This window comes from Stylophora pistillata, chromosome 3 (genome assembly GCF_964205215.1).
Source record: "Stylophora pistillata chromosome 3, jaStyPist1.2, whole genome shotgun sequence".
NCBI lineage: Eukaryota > Metazoa > Cnidaria > Anthozoa > Scleractinia > Pocilloporidae > Stylophora > Stylophora pistillata.
Genome location: NC_142521.1, coordinates 44,706,924 through 44,722,342, shown reverse-complemented (window position 1 = coordinate 44,722,342; position 15,419 = coordinate 44,706,924). Strand labels below are relative to the sequence as shown.

Genomic DNA, 15,419 nt, shown 5'->3' with positions numbered 1-15,419 from the left:
TATGAATTGAATTAATTAAAAAAACAAAACAAAACAAAACAAACAACAAAAAAATTTTAATTATTTTGTATTAGATAAGTTAAGTTTTCCATGTAATCTTTCCCTACCGTCCGCATCGAGGACGATGCTTAATTTAGGCGGGGAGGAATGTTGTAAAGCGTTTTCAAGGATTGATATTTCCCGTATTTTTAGGTTTACCTTTTGTTTTATTAAGTCTCGCCTTTTCGCCCCTACGTGCTATTTTGATGAATCTATAGTTTTGATCATTTATTTTTAGTGTGTGCTTGAACTTGGCTCGGTTCTCACCATGCTAGACATTTTAATCCCTTGTTATGATTGAGGATAACTAGTTTGCTAGGTGGTCATGTTTGGGTTGGTAAAACTGACCTTGAGTCTTACCCACACTGAACATCCTGTTTTGGAAATTCCCACGGTTAGCTAACCCAAAACATGTCTGTGATTTTTGTATTTAATACTGGGGCATTCCTTGCTGAAAGTAGTAGAAATAAGCAGTGGAGAAAGAGAGAGAAAATTAGCTGTAGTAGAAGCAGCAGTATAGGAGAATAAAGAAGAAAATTACAGAGTCTCAGTACCTCTTGTTAATTTCGCCAAGCGAGTGCTAAAACCTCCACAACACTTAAGACACAGGCAGTTGACCTCTTGCTTTTTATAGTTTCTACACATGTAACATAGAGCAAAAATTTAATTTCTTTCCCATTAATCTATTTTTATCATTATTGTATAGGTAATTAGGTCTAAATCTCCCCATTGAAGAGTCCTAATGCATGTGGTTAATCTCTCGTTAATCTTTATCTCTTCCTAATCTCTGCACGACTCAGGGTCGTGATCATTTATCTGTAGATAGGAAGCGCAAGGCAAAAAAATCAAAAAGTATCACTGACTTAGAAGACAGTGAAATGACCCTGAGGACCTACTTCGGAAATTTTTGTGCCTATATGGGTCATCACTTGTATACAAAACTCGTAATTAAAACGAGTGGTTCCCTTAGGACTGCTTCTTAAAAATACATCTACAACTTTGTAACGTTTCTGTAAGATTTATGTTAAAGAAAATGGATATCATGACGAAAAAGTGAACTTCTATATCTACTTCTATCTATCAATATGCAGGCTAAGTCGCACGTAATTGTAAGGAGTAATCGAGCCCCGACCCCCAGGCCATGAGTTTGAGTTTTGAAAAAAAGTGTAAAACTTCAGAGGTTCGAATAATCTCTTCATTGATCTGTTAGAGCGTCTCATTCGCTAGTCGAAGTAAAATACGCATTACCAAGCTTACTACAAATACTGACGACAAGTTTTTCATAAGAAATTCTGCACAAAACTATCTGGAATCGCGCAGTTCATGACCAGTCATGAGTCCAGTCCTTTCTGATTGTTAAAATTTTTGGTAGCAAATTAAAAGCTTTATTCGGGATCGGTTCTTGAGTTATGATTTTATTGGACCCCCTTTGATCTGAGTGCATCGAATAAGTGCAAGTAACTAAAACAAAAGCACAGAATAATAGATGCAACTTCACTTTTTTTACGGCAAATCAGCTTTGAAGTTGCGCCATTAAAAGATGTCCCCCTCTCCTGTCATGCACGCCTTAGACATGCGTGTCATCTCATTATCTCCAATCACGCGACCCCAAGTGTTGACACCGATAAAACTTTGCCCTGCTTCAAAACTTCCTCCCAGTGAGTCTTGCTCTTGTCCTAATACCAGGAACCCACCTCCGCGGATCAAGTGACCTAAGTGTAAAGAAAATATAGAGATGACTGAGTTAAGCTTTCATTCGAGGGAACCAAGGCCTCGTTGTTTTGAAGCAATGTCAGGCTTTCAGAAAACAATAAAACAAAAGAACCTGATTTGTAGCATCAAGCAGCGGGGCTGAATGTAAGAGGTGCTCCAAGAACCAGCGATAATAGGTAAGTTTTACTCAGTGATGGCAGAGGTGTCTACCTTTCGCCAGGCCGCGATCAGAAGCGGCAACTCGACCATCTTTTAACAATTGCCACGATCCAGCAATATTCTCGCATGTTATGCAAATGTGATGCCAGTCTCCGTCATTTGCCGATACAGACGTATGACTGAAGAGAAGCAAGGATGAACAACTGTCACTGATTGGCATGATGAACATTTTCTTTTAAAACTTTTTTAAAAAGTTCTTAATTTCTTACCGGTGGTAAACGATGTACGAACTCAAGCTCACATTATCAATAATACAACCTGCATGTGCTGTCAAGCTGTTCAGCGGTGAACTTTTAAGCGGTGCATTTACCGCATCTACTCGGAGCTTTAATTCTCGATATTTGAACCAAACTTCCCGTATCAAATGACACCGTCTTTATCTGTTTGAGCCTCCTACATAGATATAAAATATCCTATAGTTATATAAAATCAGTTCGTTGTACTGGGCAGAAACAGCGTAGCTCAGCGGGCATCCGTTGTTTCCTGCAGTTGTTTTCATCCACAGACAAACTGTCACGGCATTGAGGCTTGGCATATTTCTTGAGATGACATAATCGCTGGATCCTTTTCGCGGGAAATACAGAGCATATACTAATGTCAAAGTAAAATTAAATTTTTAAGTTCTTTTCCTCCTTCGAATGAATCATGAATCAGTAAAGAAATGTCTGAATGAATTTACTGCGAACAACAGCTGCCTGCTGTTTATTCCTAGAATATCTTACCCAATGGGCAATTCGGCTGCTTTCCTGTCCTTGAACCAATGCTCAAACAGTGACGTTCGGATGGTCCTCTTAACCAGTAACCTGACCTACAACTGAATGAAATTCACTCCCCTTCCCAGTTTTGCTGGCCATAAATAAAGCCATTTTCTAGTTTATTCAATGGGGGACAAACTCTGTGACCTGCAAGAAAACCAAAAAAGGACCCTAAAGTAGACCATGAATACGTGGTTTTACCAGTTGTAGCCAGAGCGGTGTAAAATGCTATAGAGTGCAGGCGGAGAGCAGCGCTTACACGAAGGTTGTACTCCACTCCATTGACTGGACGGAAGACATGATCTCACGGACAGCCCGATGAGCCGATATCCCGGCATGCATGTAAAGGAAACAGATTCTCCTGTCCAGTAGCGTTAGCCATGCCTTTGTCTATTAATCGGTGAACCAGGATTGTCACAATTGTTTAAGGGTAAAAAGAGAAAGAATAGTAAGAATAATCGTTAACTTAATCGTTATCTCTCATAGTTCTCCTCGAGCTTCACATTTGGAAGTTTGGTTCCTTACCGAAACAGATTATGAGCGCAAAAAAGATAAGAGGATACTTTGCAACAAAGGAAACCAATTACTTTAACTACTATTTATAGTAGTGACTACCTAAAACTGTATTCGCTTAGGCTGTAGAATTCTTGTCATTATAAAGTAGAGATGTGTAGTTCCCAGCATCACTCGGCCTGAACTGATGAATAACGAGCGCACCCCTTATCAAACCATTCTTGTAATATTACGCGTTGTCCGTCCTTGATCCAAATTTGATTTTCGGTGAAGGAGTACCAACTGCAGTGCAACTTAAGTTAACAGATTCATCAACATGCTGAACCTGTATTCTACTTGCAGGACTTGACACAATGCAAGGACTCACTAAAACAACAGATAAACGCAGTAATAACTGGCTGTTTATTTGTCACAGCTTTCTGCAGTCTATTGTAATCAAGTAGGTCCGTTCTGTTATGTATTGATTGGGCCCCAATTACCACTGTAAAATGCTGAATCTATGTGAAAGCCCGTGTGAGTGTGTAGGCGATAACTTTCCAGTTTGATGACAATAAAATCAAATGGAAAATAAACCAAATCGAAGTCAATCGTATTGAACTAAATGGGAAAATGGGAGTTCAGTCTACTTTACTGTAGTGGAAATATTGAATAACTAAATCAGCTGGGAGCTGTTTAATTGATAATGACGATAATAATAATAACAATAATGATGATGATGATCATGTGATGGTGAAGATGATGATGATGATAATGATAGTAATGATGATGATAACGGTAATACTAATAAATATATCTTATTAACCAAGCGCGAGGGCCGTACTGGGAGAATATCGGCCCGAGGTCTTGACATTACGGACCGAGCGCAGCGAGGTCCGTACAAAAAAGACCGAGGGCCGATATTCTTCCAGTACGGTCCCGAGCAAGCTTGGTTAATAAGAGATTTATTATACGACTGAAGTTCAAAGGGACACAAGTGCGGTATCATTGGGGACCATTCGGGACAGTGCCCGGTCCAATACTGAGAGAATATTGAAGAGCACTAGAGCATTTTGATTGGTTGATTTTATTTATTGGCCCTCTGACTGCCTGAGTTGTGTAATAATGAATGTTATTACAACGATGATTACGATGATGATAATGAAGTTGAGGATGATGGTGATGATTATAATCATAATATTGACAATAATAATAATAATGAGAAGAAGAAGAAGAAGAAGAAGAAGAAGAAGAAGAATATTATTTCCAAGTGTACATTCTTTTGATCCGAATACCTTACCAAACTTTCAGTTGTTAAAGATAGATCAGTGTGCACCTTGAAAGTGAGGGTCGGGGCTCTGATCCACTGTTCTAACAAAACTATATGCAAAAGAGTTCCTAGCACCAATGAACATTTGACATTCTGTAGACTGCTTACTAACCTGGCTCCTTAACCACGATCCATATCACTGCTATTCCACTTTCTAACGGATTCCGCCCTTGGCAAAGATAAGCTCCAAAATCGTCTATTGTTGTGTTCTGAATTGTCAGCTTGTTCCCAGAAATGACATGTCTACTGACAGAAAGTTCACTTTGCGTTCGTGTCCATGTTACTACAGGGGGAGGGTGGCCAAATATGTCGAATTTTAGAGAAAAGTCCCAGGTCGTGGAAGCTGTCACTGAAATCTCTGGTTTAATCACGAATTTTGGTGGTACTAAGTGCAAAGCAAATAAACGCGAGAAAGTTATTTCATAACCTCTAAGTCACATAAAGGTAAAAAAAAGCAAGTAAAACAAAAGAAATACACCAAATGATACCCGTAAAATCTGCAGATCTGGAAATAGCAATAAACGGGAGGCGATTTTCCCATATCTGTTCACGGGCTTTTGTTTTTCAGTTTTCTGAAAAAAGATATTTGAATTTGGACACCGTTTAATCCCTCTTGAGTAACTTGACAGGCAATGATCAGGATGAGGGAAACCAAACCTTATTGAAAACTGAAAAGAGACGGATGATTGGTCTTGAACGAATCGATACGACATAACATTTTAAGTTAATTTAGGCCAAAGAACTGAAGAGTAAGCTAATTATTCAACATACCTTGTACTGTGACATTTGCAGATATTTTTACTCTACCCAATATATATTCTCCGCTGTGCAGGTATAGAGACCGCTATCTTCAAAAAGAATATCTGTTAATTCCAGGCGTCCTTCTTCCAATTGTTTCCACTCGTGCTCAATCACTCGTCCATTTTTATACCACTTTATTTTGGGCTTTGGAAACCCATCTGCCTTACGCGATAATATCACATTTTGCTTCTCCTTAACCGTCAGAGAAGAAGGTTTTGTGATAAAGTTTGGTGCTTCTGAAAAATGGAATATACGGTATTTTATTTGAAGTTTTTTTCAAAGATCACTCTTTTACTCCAGCACTTCTCAGATCAGATACAATACAACGCAAAAATTTTACTTTTTCAGATTGTTGTGGAAGATTCATGATCATATTGCTTGTCAGTGAGTTGATGTGCAGTTTCATGCAGTTAACATTACCGGGTTTAATTTCCTGTTTGGTTTTATTCTCAAGAGACACCAATATGCAAAATGTCAGGATCCAGCCACAATGATGGAAAATCAGCCAACTTCCATTCTTGCTAAGCATGAGCGTCAGTCCTTTCTAATCCCCATTGCACTATCGTAGTCATCATTGTTATGTCAAATTTTTGTTTTTGGACATAATTTCATTTTTCTGTTGTTCTGATTGGTTGACCCAATCAAACACCATTTTACCTTATATGTCAAAGAGTGAGCTCCTCCTTGGAGCGATAAATATGTGAAATAAAAAGATTATTGTCGATGCGTACACCGAGATGGATGCATATAGGAAGTTTGCAGAGCGTTTGGAGAGCAAAAGTTGCTTGGTGTTATGCTTCCGCTTGTACTAATAGCTCGATACACGATATGAGAGCATAAATAACAATCATCTTTATCACAACCAACTGAAAATTCAATAATGACGTCAAATAAACGAAAATAATAATAATAATAATTTATTTCTTATATAGCGCTATTTACAATAACAGATCAATAGCGCTTTACAATTGATATCTCTAAATATTAAAATCTCATCTAATTAAAAAATAATTACATATTACAGTTAAATTGGCTAAATAGGATTCATTATTTAACCACTATTAAAAGGTTTGCCTAAAAAGAAAAGTCTTAATTGAATTCTTAAAAATTTCTACAGATCTAATATTGCGTAATTGCAATGGTAGCTCATTCCATAGATGCGGTGCAGCTGCCTGAAATGCACGTTTACCCAGGGTTGCCAGCATTTTGCCTCTTGGTGCCTCTAATAAAATACCTGAGTTAGATCTAAGATTGTACAAGGACTCGCGTTTGATAACTAAAAGATCGCTAATATATGCGGGTGCGAGGCCATGGATGGCTTTAAAAGTTAATAATAGGATCTTAAAGTGGATAAGCGCTAGTACTGGTAACCAGTGTAACTCATAGAGTGCTGGAGTAATGTGAGAATACTTCTCGATATCCATAATAAGTCTGGCGGCAGCATTTTGCACGCGTTGTAACTTAGCTATTTGCTCTTTGGGAAGGCCATACAATAAAGCATTACAGTATTCTAACCTACTCGTGATGAATGCGTGTACCAGAGTGAGTAAGCTGTCTCTCGATAAATACTTCTTAATGCGTCTAATATTATGCAAGTAGAAAACACCCGCCTTACATACATTAGTAATATGGTGGCGCGTATTCAGGTTTGGATCAAGCCAGCTCCCAAGGTTCTTAACTTGGTGGCTAGATTTTATCTCTGAACCACCTACTTTAATATTCATAGCCTGTAATTTGTTAAGTTGCCGGCGTGTTCCAATAATAATAAACTCAGTCTTGTCGTCATTAAGAAGGAGTCTATCATGGATCAGCCAGCGCCTGATCTTCTCAAGGCAGATCAGTACAGGTGGGGTCAGGTGGAAGATGCTGTTTTCCCTCAGCTACTACATCACACAGGGTAAAGAGAATAGCTCCCACATGGCTACAGTCCCCTCTCAACCTAGAAAACAAATGCTACATTTAAGTAATCAATTTCATTTGACATTTTTTTAAATAAATACAGCCAGCTTACCCAATTGTGCATGTGCATTGGCAAAACACTGGTTTGCTTGATTGGGTTTCCAGTACAACGTACATCACTTTGCTTTCCTCCTGATCAGTTGAGAATGACGGGTTGCAGATTCCTCTAAGAGCCTAAGACTTGGGAAATCGGGCAGCAAATGAACTCTAACGCACAAAACAGTAAAGGAAAGGTCAAAACTATAATGAGACAGAATAAAGACAAAGTTTCAACTTATCTAAAATGTTGCAATTTAACTTTGAAGACGGGTTTATTTTCTCAGACATGCTATTACGTCTTACTTGAAGTGTAGTTGCAATGTTTTATAATCAAACATAAAACACAGACTTACTTGACAGAATGTACATCTTGCTTGTGCTCCCATGCACGAAGTGTTTTATACTTTCGCACAGTTTGCTCTTCATAACCAACTCCAATTAAATATGACTTGACCATTGACTCATCCATGAGCATTGGTATGCCTGTTAAGTCTTTCTTCCATTCTTTTTGCTTCTGTAGATAAGCTATGGTTGGTAAAGTCCAGCAAGCTGACTGATTCTCGGTCTTTGTAGCGGTCGTGGATGATGTTGACAGATTTAAAGCGTTGCAAACAATGTTTACGAGCACTTTCTTCCCGATATTTTTCTCAAAATCTACAGAGCGAGCTCTAAAAACTTCCTTAAGCTTTGGTTTCGTGAGTTTAGAAGCATCTTTATAACAATTTGGTAGCTTTAAATCCGTTTGTTTGGTTGGAGCCGCCATTTTGCTTGTAACTAGGGCTCCAAAGTTACCCCCCAAAGCGCAAGGTATTTTGGGTAATGTGAAAAAGGAGAATACAACATTCCATCGCACGGATTGCATCTTCCTGGGATGTGTTACTGATAGGTTTGAAACTCAGATAAATCTGTGTGTCTTCGGCATAGCAATGCACGTGTGGAAGTTGATCTTCAACCACTCTGAATAGCTTGGATGCATAGATTAGAAAGAGCAGGGGGCCCAGACATGACCCTTGTGGGACGCCACACTCCAGGCTAAAGCGCTCTGAAAGAGATCCGTCGATGGAGACTCGCTGGCCTCTTTTCGCCAGATACGACCTGAACCATTCCAACGCCAATCTGCATATCCCAAGCTCCTCATTCAAACGAGTAAGGAGGATGTTATGATTAACCGTATCGAAAGCGGCGCTGAGATCGAGCACGACCAGCAAGGTGACTTCTTGAGTGTTCATTTTCAAAGCATTCGCATTGTTCTTTGTTGCTTTGTACGCCAGCATATTCTCCCTAGAGCCAGTTCGTCGCCACTTCTCCTCAGCCTTCCGTTTCTCCCGCCTTGCTGCCTTGATTTCCTCGTTGAACCAGGGAGCTAATGGCCTAGAGCGTATCACTTTTGTACGCAATGGTGCATGCCGATCAAGAGCATGAGCTAGGGTCGTGTTATAGCTGTTTACGAGTTCATCAAGGGTATCCGGAGTGTTTTGGTAGAGCTCAGAAGACAATAGATCAACCTGTGGCTTTTCCCTGTCAATGTCCTTGATTTTTCTGTTGGACACTTGTTTTACTTTTGGGGGTGGTTTTCCCAACTCAAGATCGCATAGAACAGTAATATGATCAGACAACAAATAATCAACTAAAGGCTTAGCAAAGAGCAAAGAGTCCGAGCATCGAGTTATAATCAGATTCAGTGTATGTCCAGAAATGTGCGTAGGCTTGTCGACGTGCTGCTCGAGGCCCATCGAGGTCAGCAGTTCCAGGAAACGAGCGGCGTCTGAATCATTGGGAACATTCACATGGATATTAAAATCGCCAGTGATCAACAATGGCTCAGGGGACATAACAACGGATTCCAAATAGGCCAAGAACTCGTCCAAAAACACGCTTTTGGAGACAGGATGGGCGGTAGAGTAGGGAATTTGGTAGATTACAATCAACCTTAGTTTACTAGATCCATGTTTCAGAATCCATTCATCAGACTCGAACGACCTGCGTTCACCATTGTCCACTTTTTGCACATCGATGGCTTCATTCAATAACAATGCAATCCCTCCGCCTGTTCTACCAACTCTCTGATGTTCAAACAATTTGTATCCAGGTAGCGTAATCTCCGTTTTATGGGCCATATCCCTTTCGGAAAACTATGATTCGGTGATGGCAAAAATATAATTTTTTTTATTTTTCTATTTGAGGATTTGTACCAAGTACAGGAGCAGAAACAATAGGACATGTGTCCCCTACGAGGTTTAAGCTCCAACAAACCCACCCATCCCACCCCAGGGGAGGACATCCATCACACAGTAATCTCGTGCGTGGGAAATTAACGTCCCCTATCCCTAACCCTGCAGGAGACGGGACCTCCATTTATTCCTCTATGGTGGCCGAGAACTGCCATTAAACATATTCAAATTTATAGGAATTATTTTTGTTATTTTTTTTAAATTTCGATTTATTTCTCATTTTTCTTTTTAAAATAAAAGCAAGTGAAAGTAAAATGTAAAATAGAAATAAAATGAAACTAAAGATAAATGAAATCAAATCAAAATTAAATACTACCCGGGCGAGCGCTGCCACTAGTTTTTTTTTTTTTTTTTTTTTTTTTCGCGGTAGGAAAAAAAAATTTGTTCGTGGCCGAACGCTGCCACATGGCCGAGGGCTGCCAAACAAACCCAGAATTCTTTGCAGGATGCCTTTCAAGATTTTAGTATGGCGTATGCCGCGTGGAAAAAGTTAAAAGAGAAAGTGACTGCGAAAAGAGGGAAGAAGCGTGATGCAGGAGATACAACGCATAAATTAATTAAAGGAAAGGAGTTGTATAATGATAACTGTCGAATTCAATGAAGAAAAAGAGGCGTTTGCTCACGGTGGGTTTCGCATTGCATACAAAGCAACCACAAAGCACCCACAGTTCAAGGGGACCACCTGGGTCATTAAAAGATGCCTTCCCGATGCTGTGAAGGGAATAAATGACATTGGGCAAACTGTCCAACAACACACCCAAAAGGCGGTTCAGATGCATCTTCTTGCAAGGAATTTTGCTCGCCAGTTGGAACAAAAAATCATTGAGAAACATGCTATTGATGCATTTGGAGAGGTCCTAAGGTTTAGAAAGATCTACTACGGTGAAGAGGATAAAGGAGAATTTGTGACTGTGGAGGAGTTTATTGATGGACAGTTTACCAAGTACTTAAACAATACTGGTGATTGTTTGGTCGAGGAAACAGATGTTATGGGTCAGAAGGCTCAACTTCTAACCCATTTTTCATATGAAAAGTCAGACAAAAAACTTATGCTGCTAGATGTACAAGGACATGGGTATGAATTATTCGACCCAGAAATTGCTTCTCATGAACTTTTTGAAAATAGTGCATTATGGGCTTGTTTGGCAGCCCTCGGCCATGTGGCAGCGTTCGGCCACGAACAAATTTTTTTTTCCGACCGCGAAAAAAAAAAAAAAAAAAAAAACTGAAAAAAAAAAAAAAAAGAACTAGTGGCAGCGCTCGGCCGGGTAGTATTTAATTTTGATTTGATTTCATTTATCTTTGGTTTCATTTTATTTCTATTTTACATTTTACTTCCACTTGCTTTTATTTTAAAAAGAAAAAAATAACAAAAGTAATTCCTATAAATTTGAATATGTTTAATGGCAGTTCTCGGCCACCATATTCCTCCCTATCCAGGAAGACTAGAATATCTAACCATTTCTTGATGTTATAGAAAGGTAGCAAATTCTTTTCAATTATTTTAAGACCCTGAGTGTGGGTCCGGCCGGGACTCGAACCCTCGACCTCCCGCATAACAGTCCAGTGCTCTATCCATTGAGCTAACCGGGAGGCAGCACCAGTTGAAGATATGCGTAACAAACAAAATCGGCCGATTTGTTTTTAATAGATCTAGCATTTAGGCAGCAGAGCCGTAAATGCCTCCTGGCACATCGGTATTGTTCATTGACAATAGGAATGCTAACAAGGCTGCGAGCAGTCGGTCTATTGAAGGGTCTTAAATAATTCAAGCGGTTCGAAGTTACGACAGGAATATTTAATAAGTTCCCCGCTTCGCCATTAACAAATCTTGTTTCTGGGCCAGGATTTTCGCAAATATCGCCCGCCAGCAGTAGGAGATACGAGGCCATCGGCGTCGAGTCGAGTAAGCATAGTCCAGACTCAACTTTGAGCACTGGTGGAACGACCTCCGTACTACAATACCGTTGCATTGAATTTGTCGTAATAAACCTTGAGTAACGTTGAGTTGATTTTCTCATAGTAAACCTTGAATAACACTCTCTGTCCAGACTCAGCACTTTGCATACCGACCTATAACTGTTAGGTAGATCTGCGGATGACTTAGAAGGATCCGAAGTTGAAATAAGTGTGGAAACGGGCACTAGCAGCGCGGAGCGTCTTAAGACACATCGGCCCGCTATCACTCGCGCTTACCGAATTGTGGCCCATCACTTCCCCTTTTGGAATCTGTTGTTTTTCGGGGTGGTCCTGATGGTCCTTTAATTCCTCGCTTCCCTTGGGGACCCGGTGGCCCCCTTATTCCTTTCCTTCCTTTTCTACCGGGAGGTCCCTTGGGACCTGCAGGTCCAGGAAAACCGCGAGGGCCTGGTGGACCTTGAGGTCCAGTGCGACCTGATGAAATTAGAGTAATAATTACAGATCCAAATTGTAAAACCTACTTGATTGGTTTGATTCAAGTGCCATGCAATTTCACATCTATTTGGAGAGGTGTTACAGACCTCTTGCCGCCTGCTCGAATTTGCTCAAGGCCTTGCGATTTCTCGTTGGCAAAGATAGGCCCGATTCGTAGCAGTGATAATGGGGACCTGCCCATTCAAGCACATGCAAACATCATAAACATACCCTCCGTGCAAACGATCTTCTTACGGAATCTGTGTCTAGGTCATAAAAAATAATAAGGTCAAAGCCATGCTACCGAGGATCTCATTCTATCAAATATAGTTGTCAAACACCATGAATACAGATGGCCCGTATAACATAACAGAACTCTTTGTTTACAATTCAAATGAAAGGTAAAAAGGAGACAAAATAGGTAAAATATCCCTTTCAAATTTTCTCCTAAAAAAGGGATGTTCTTGTCATATTAATTGAGTTGATTCGGATGATAAATGCTCAGCATGCGTGTTCATGAAATAGAAATTGGTTTTATATGACACCCAAAGTTTCGTTACATTTTTATGCAATCAAAGATTGACCTTATATCGGTCATTATTCGTCGCCTGGGGCTCGGAAGTTTCCGGTTGTGTCACGACAAAACCTGAACCCCCCCCCCCAATTTTCATTTTCTTATGAACCTCTCCCCCTATCGGCACTTAATTGGCAGCCGACTGTTCTTTAGTCTTCTTTTAAACCCCCCCTCCGTTCCCTCCCGAAAACCATGCGACCCCCCTTTCAAGAAAAAAATATATTCATCTTCCCAGGCGATAAATCATGACGGGTCCCTTAGGCAGACAAAAGAATCCAAAGTTAAAGAAATTTTCCCGCAAGCAACCAAAAGAATTTAATAGCTGGTTTCTTCGAGGTCTTCTAGTATAATAGAGAAAGCAGTTCAGTTTTGAGTGTACGATACCACGAGTAAAAATTATCATTTGTCTTAGTGACATGTTTGTGCGGTGATTATCGACCAGAGTTACAGATAAACATGGTCACTAATAATAGTAAGGAATAAATAACCCTCATTTTGCTGTCGATTCAAGTTGGAACAAACACTTCTACACTTGCCACACATGAATGGAGTAGAAATATCTCTTTTGACGATTTGGTCCTTCGTCTTTGATCTACGTCCTGGCGCGTTCCAATATGTAGTTTGAACGTTACACCATTTTCATGCCGATATGGAAGACTTTTTAACACCAAATTCTGCTCAAAAGGGACCTTAAGCAGTCAGGACGGCAACGCCAAGGAAGACGTTGATTAAAAAATGAGTTTCTTCTTTTAATTAGAATTTGGAAAATGGTCGCATGTGTTTACCGTCTCCTATGGCGCCACACCTCAACCTCAACAAAACTCATAAAATGAGCGTTGAGTTCTAAATGGTAATTAAAATAATTTGCCGTCGCGGTTTCGGTTCGTAGATGACGCAAATTTTGGTGATTTCACGTTGTTGTTTTGCAAAGGACGGCTAAGAAATGTACAAAGTTTTAAAACGCACGTGCTGAGCTATTGTTCTGCCAATTAGATCTCTTGTTTTTCCACGTCCTCATTGCCGTCACCGTCGTGGTTTGCTTAAGGTCCCTAACAGCTGGCAGACGGCTGTCCAGACGGTTCAATGAGTAACATGTAAAACCAAGTGAACCCAAGGTAAGAATCAAATGGAATGAAAAGCCGTAAAGGAGAACGTTCGAGTGCTTAATAATTTTGGAATCCACGTTTGGCAACCTCTCTCGTTGAAACAGAGACCTTGTTGACTTCCGTTTTGATTTTCTGCCGGCAGTCATGTTGGAACATAATGTTGATCTTTTTTAGCTATTCATGTTGATCATTTTTTTTTTTTTATATATCCTGCAAAGCCTCTTCTAGTGTCTGGTTCATTCAGACGCCGTCAAGATGCTCAAATACAGGAACAATCCAGCACCAAGTTACCTAACTAATGTGTTTTAAAAGAGCTCGAGATTTATGATAGAAGGATTACTAACAACATAAGTTAAACCTGCCCAAGCGCAGCACGGCCTTAGCACGAAAATCGTTTGCATATAAAGGGCCATCAGTGCAGAATTCTATGTCACTTAAAATGAAGAGTCTTTTTAAGCACGGCAACTTTTAAATGCAGCTTGAGGAAGCACCTTCTAGAAAGTTTTCTTAGTAGAAATGACCCTTTTTTTTAGAGTTCTCTGTGGCAGTTGACATCTAGCTCATTATAGCTTTTACACATGTAACATAGAGAAAATCTGTTTTAATCATTGTCTAGAATCTCCCCATTGGGGAGTCCTAAGTATACCGCGTTAGCGCATATAGTTAACCTCTCCACTAAGCACGATAATTTTTAAAGAAAATCCTCTCGTCCATGTAGTGCATTTTACGTCGGAAGAAACAGCGAAATGACCCTGAGGAATCAGTATGGAACTTTTTATGCAAAACTCGCAATTACAACGAATGATTCACTTATGTGTTTCTCCTAAAATTGCAGCCACAAAGTTAGATAAGATTAATGTCAGAAAAAAAAATGGATATCATGACGAAAAAGTGAACTTCAATATTAACTTCCATCTATCAATATGCAGGCTAAGACGTACATAGTCGCAGGGAGTAATCGATAATCAAGCCCCCCAACGTCCCCCCCCCCCCCCCCCCACTTTGTGTTGATAAAGCTATGTAAACACTGTCGATGAAAGTCCTCCATTGCTTAGTCATGACTGTCAAGATTGTAACCCTTGCTTCGAAGATTAATGTTGCCTAGCGTGCGAAATATCAGTTGTATATAAAATTTGTTGGCTTAGCATTTCTAAAACCGCTGTTCCTACTCTTTTAATAATTTCTTATTTTCTTTCGGGCACGCTGCCACCACTTAAAATCAAGCTGGAGCATATTTTATTTTCTTCGATTATTTTCTCTGGCGTTAACAATATATAGAATATTCTCAATCGAAAAGATAGAAAACACAGTGGTAGTATTCGGTGTATCACATTAAGGTAATTGTACATCTTCTAATATTCAAAATATCAATTTAAATTTTTTTTTTTTGTGCGATCATAACAGTCTATTATTCTCATTCACTGACATGCAAATTATTTCCAAAAATCCGATCTGCTAACCCGTAAAATAAGTCACTAATTGCACTAAACTTCGTTCTCAAATTCACGAGAATTAGTCAAGACGTTGCTAATTTGCACTCTCCAAATCAAAATTTAATGATCAAGTAAGCTGCTTTCAGCCAACTAAAATGGGTTTATTTTTCAATCAAAAGGATAAGCCCAATTAAAGGACTCCTTTAATTTCCTGGAAGTGTTAGAATTGGGAAACTTTAGGTGACGCGCTAATCTCACGGAAATGCAACCCATGTTATGAACTAATTTGACGGTCTAACTTTCCGGAGGAATTCCTTTTTCGACTGTATTCTGAATG

At 39.6% G+C, this 15,419-nt stretch overlaps 1 protein-coding gene and 1 pseudogene across 1 annotated transcript; both read right to left on the bottom strand.

Moving 5' to 3' along the window:
* Positions 1-1,542: 1,542 nt before the first annotated feature.
* Positions 1,543-13,795, bottom strand: LOC148736330 (uncharacterized; annotated as a pseudogene).
* LOC148736331 (uncharacterized) lies at positions 6,248-9,691 on the bottom strand. The gene is made up of 2 exons (XM_088753812.1): positions 7,358-9,691; positions 6,248-7,285 (listed from the first exon to the last, which is right to left on the bottom strand). The coding sequence occupies exon 1, from the start codon at positions 9,459-9,461 to the stop codon at positions 8,133-8,135; it is 1,329 nt and encodes a 442-aa protein (XP_088609938.1). The 5' UTR covers positions 9,462-9,691; the 3' UTR covers positions 6,248-7,285; positions 7,358-8,132.
* Positions 13,796-15,419: the final 1,624 nt, after the last annotated feature.

What these genes read in the sequence shown, in the direction of transcription:
- LOC148736331 (XM_088753812.1), bottom strand. Translation starts at nt 9,461, where the DNA reads ATGGCCCATAAAACGGAGATTACGCTACCTGGATACAAATTGTTTGAA.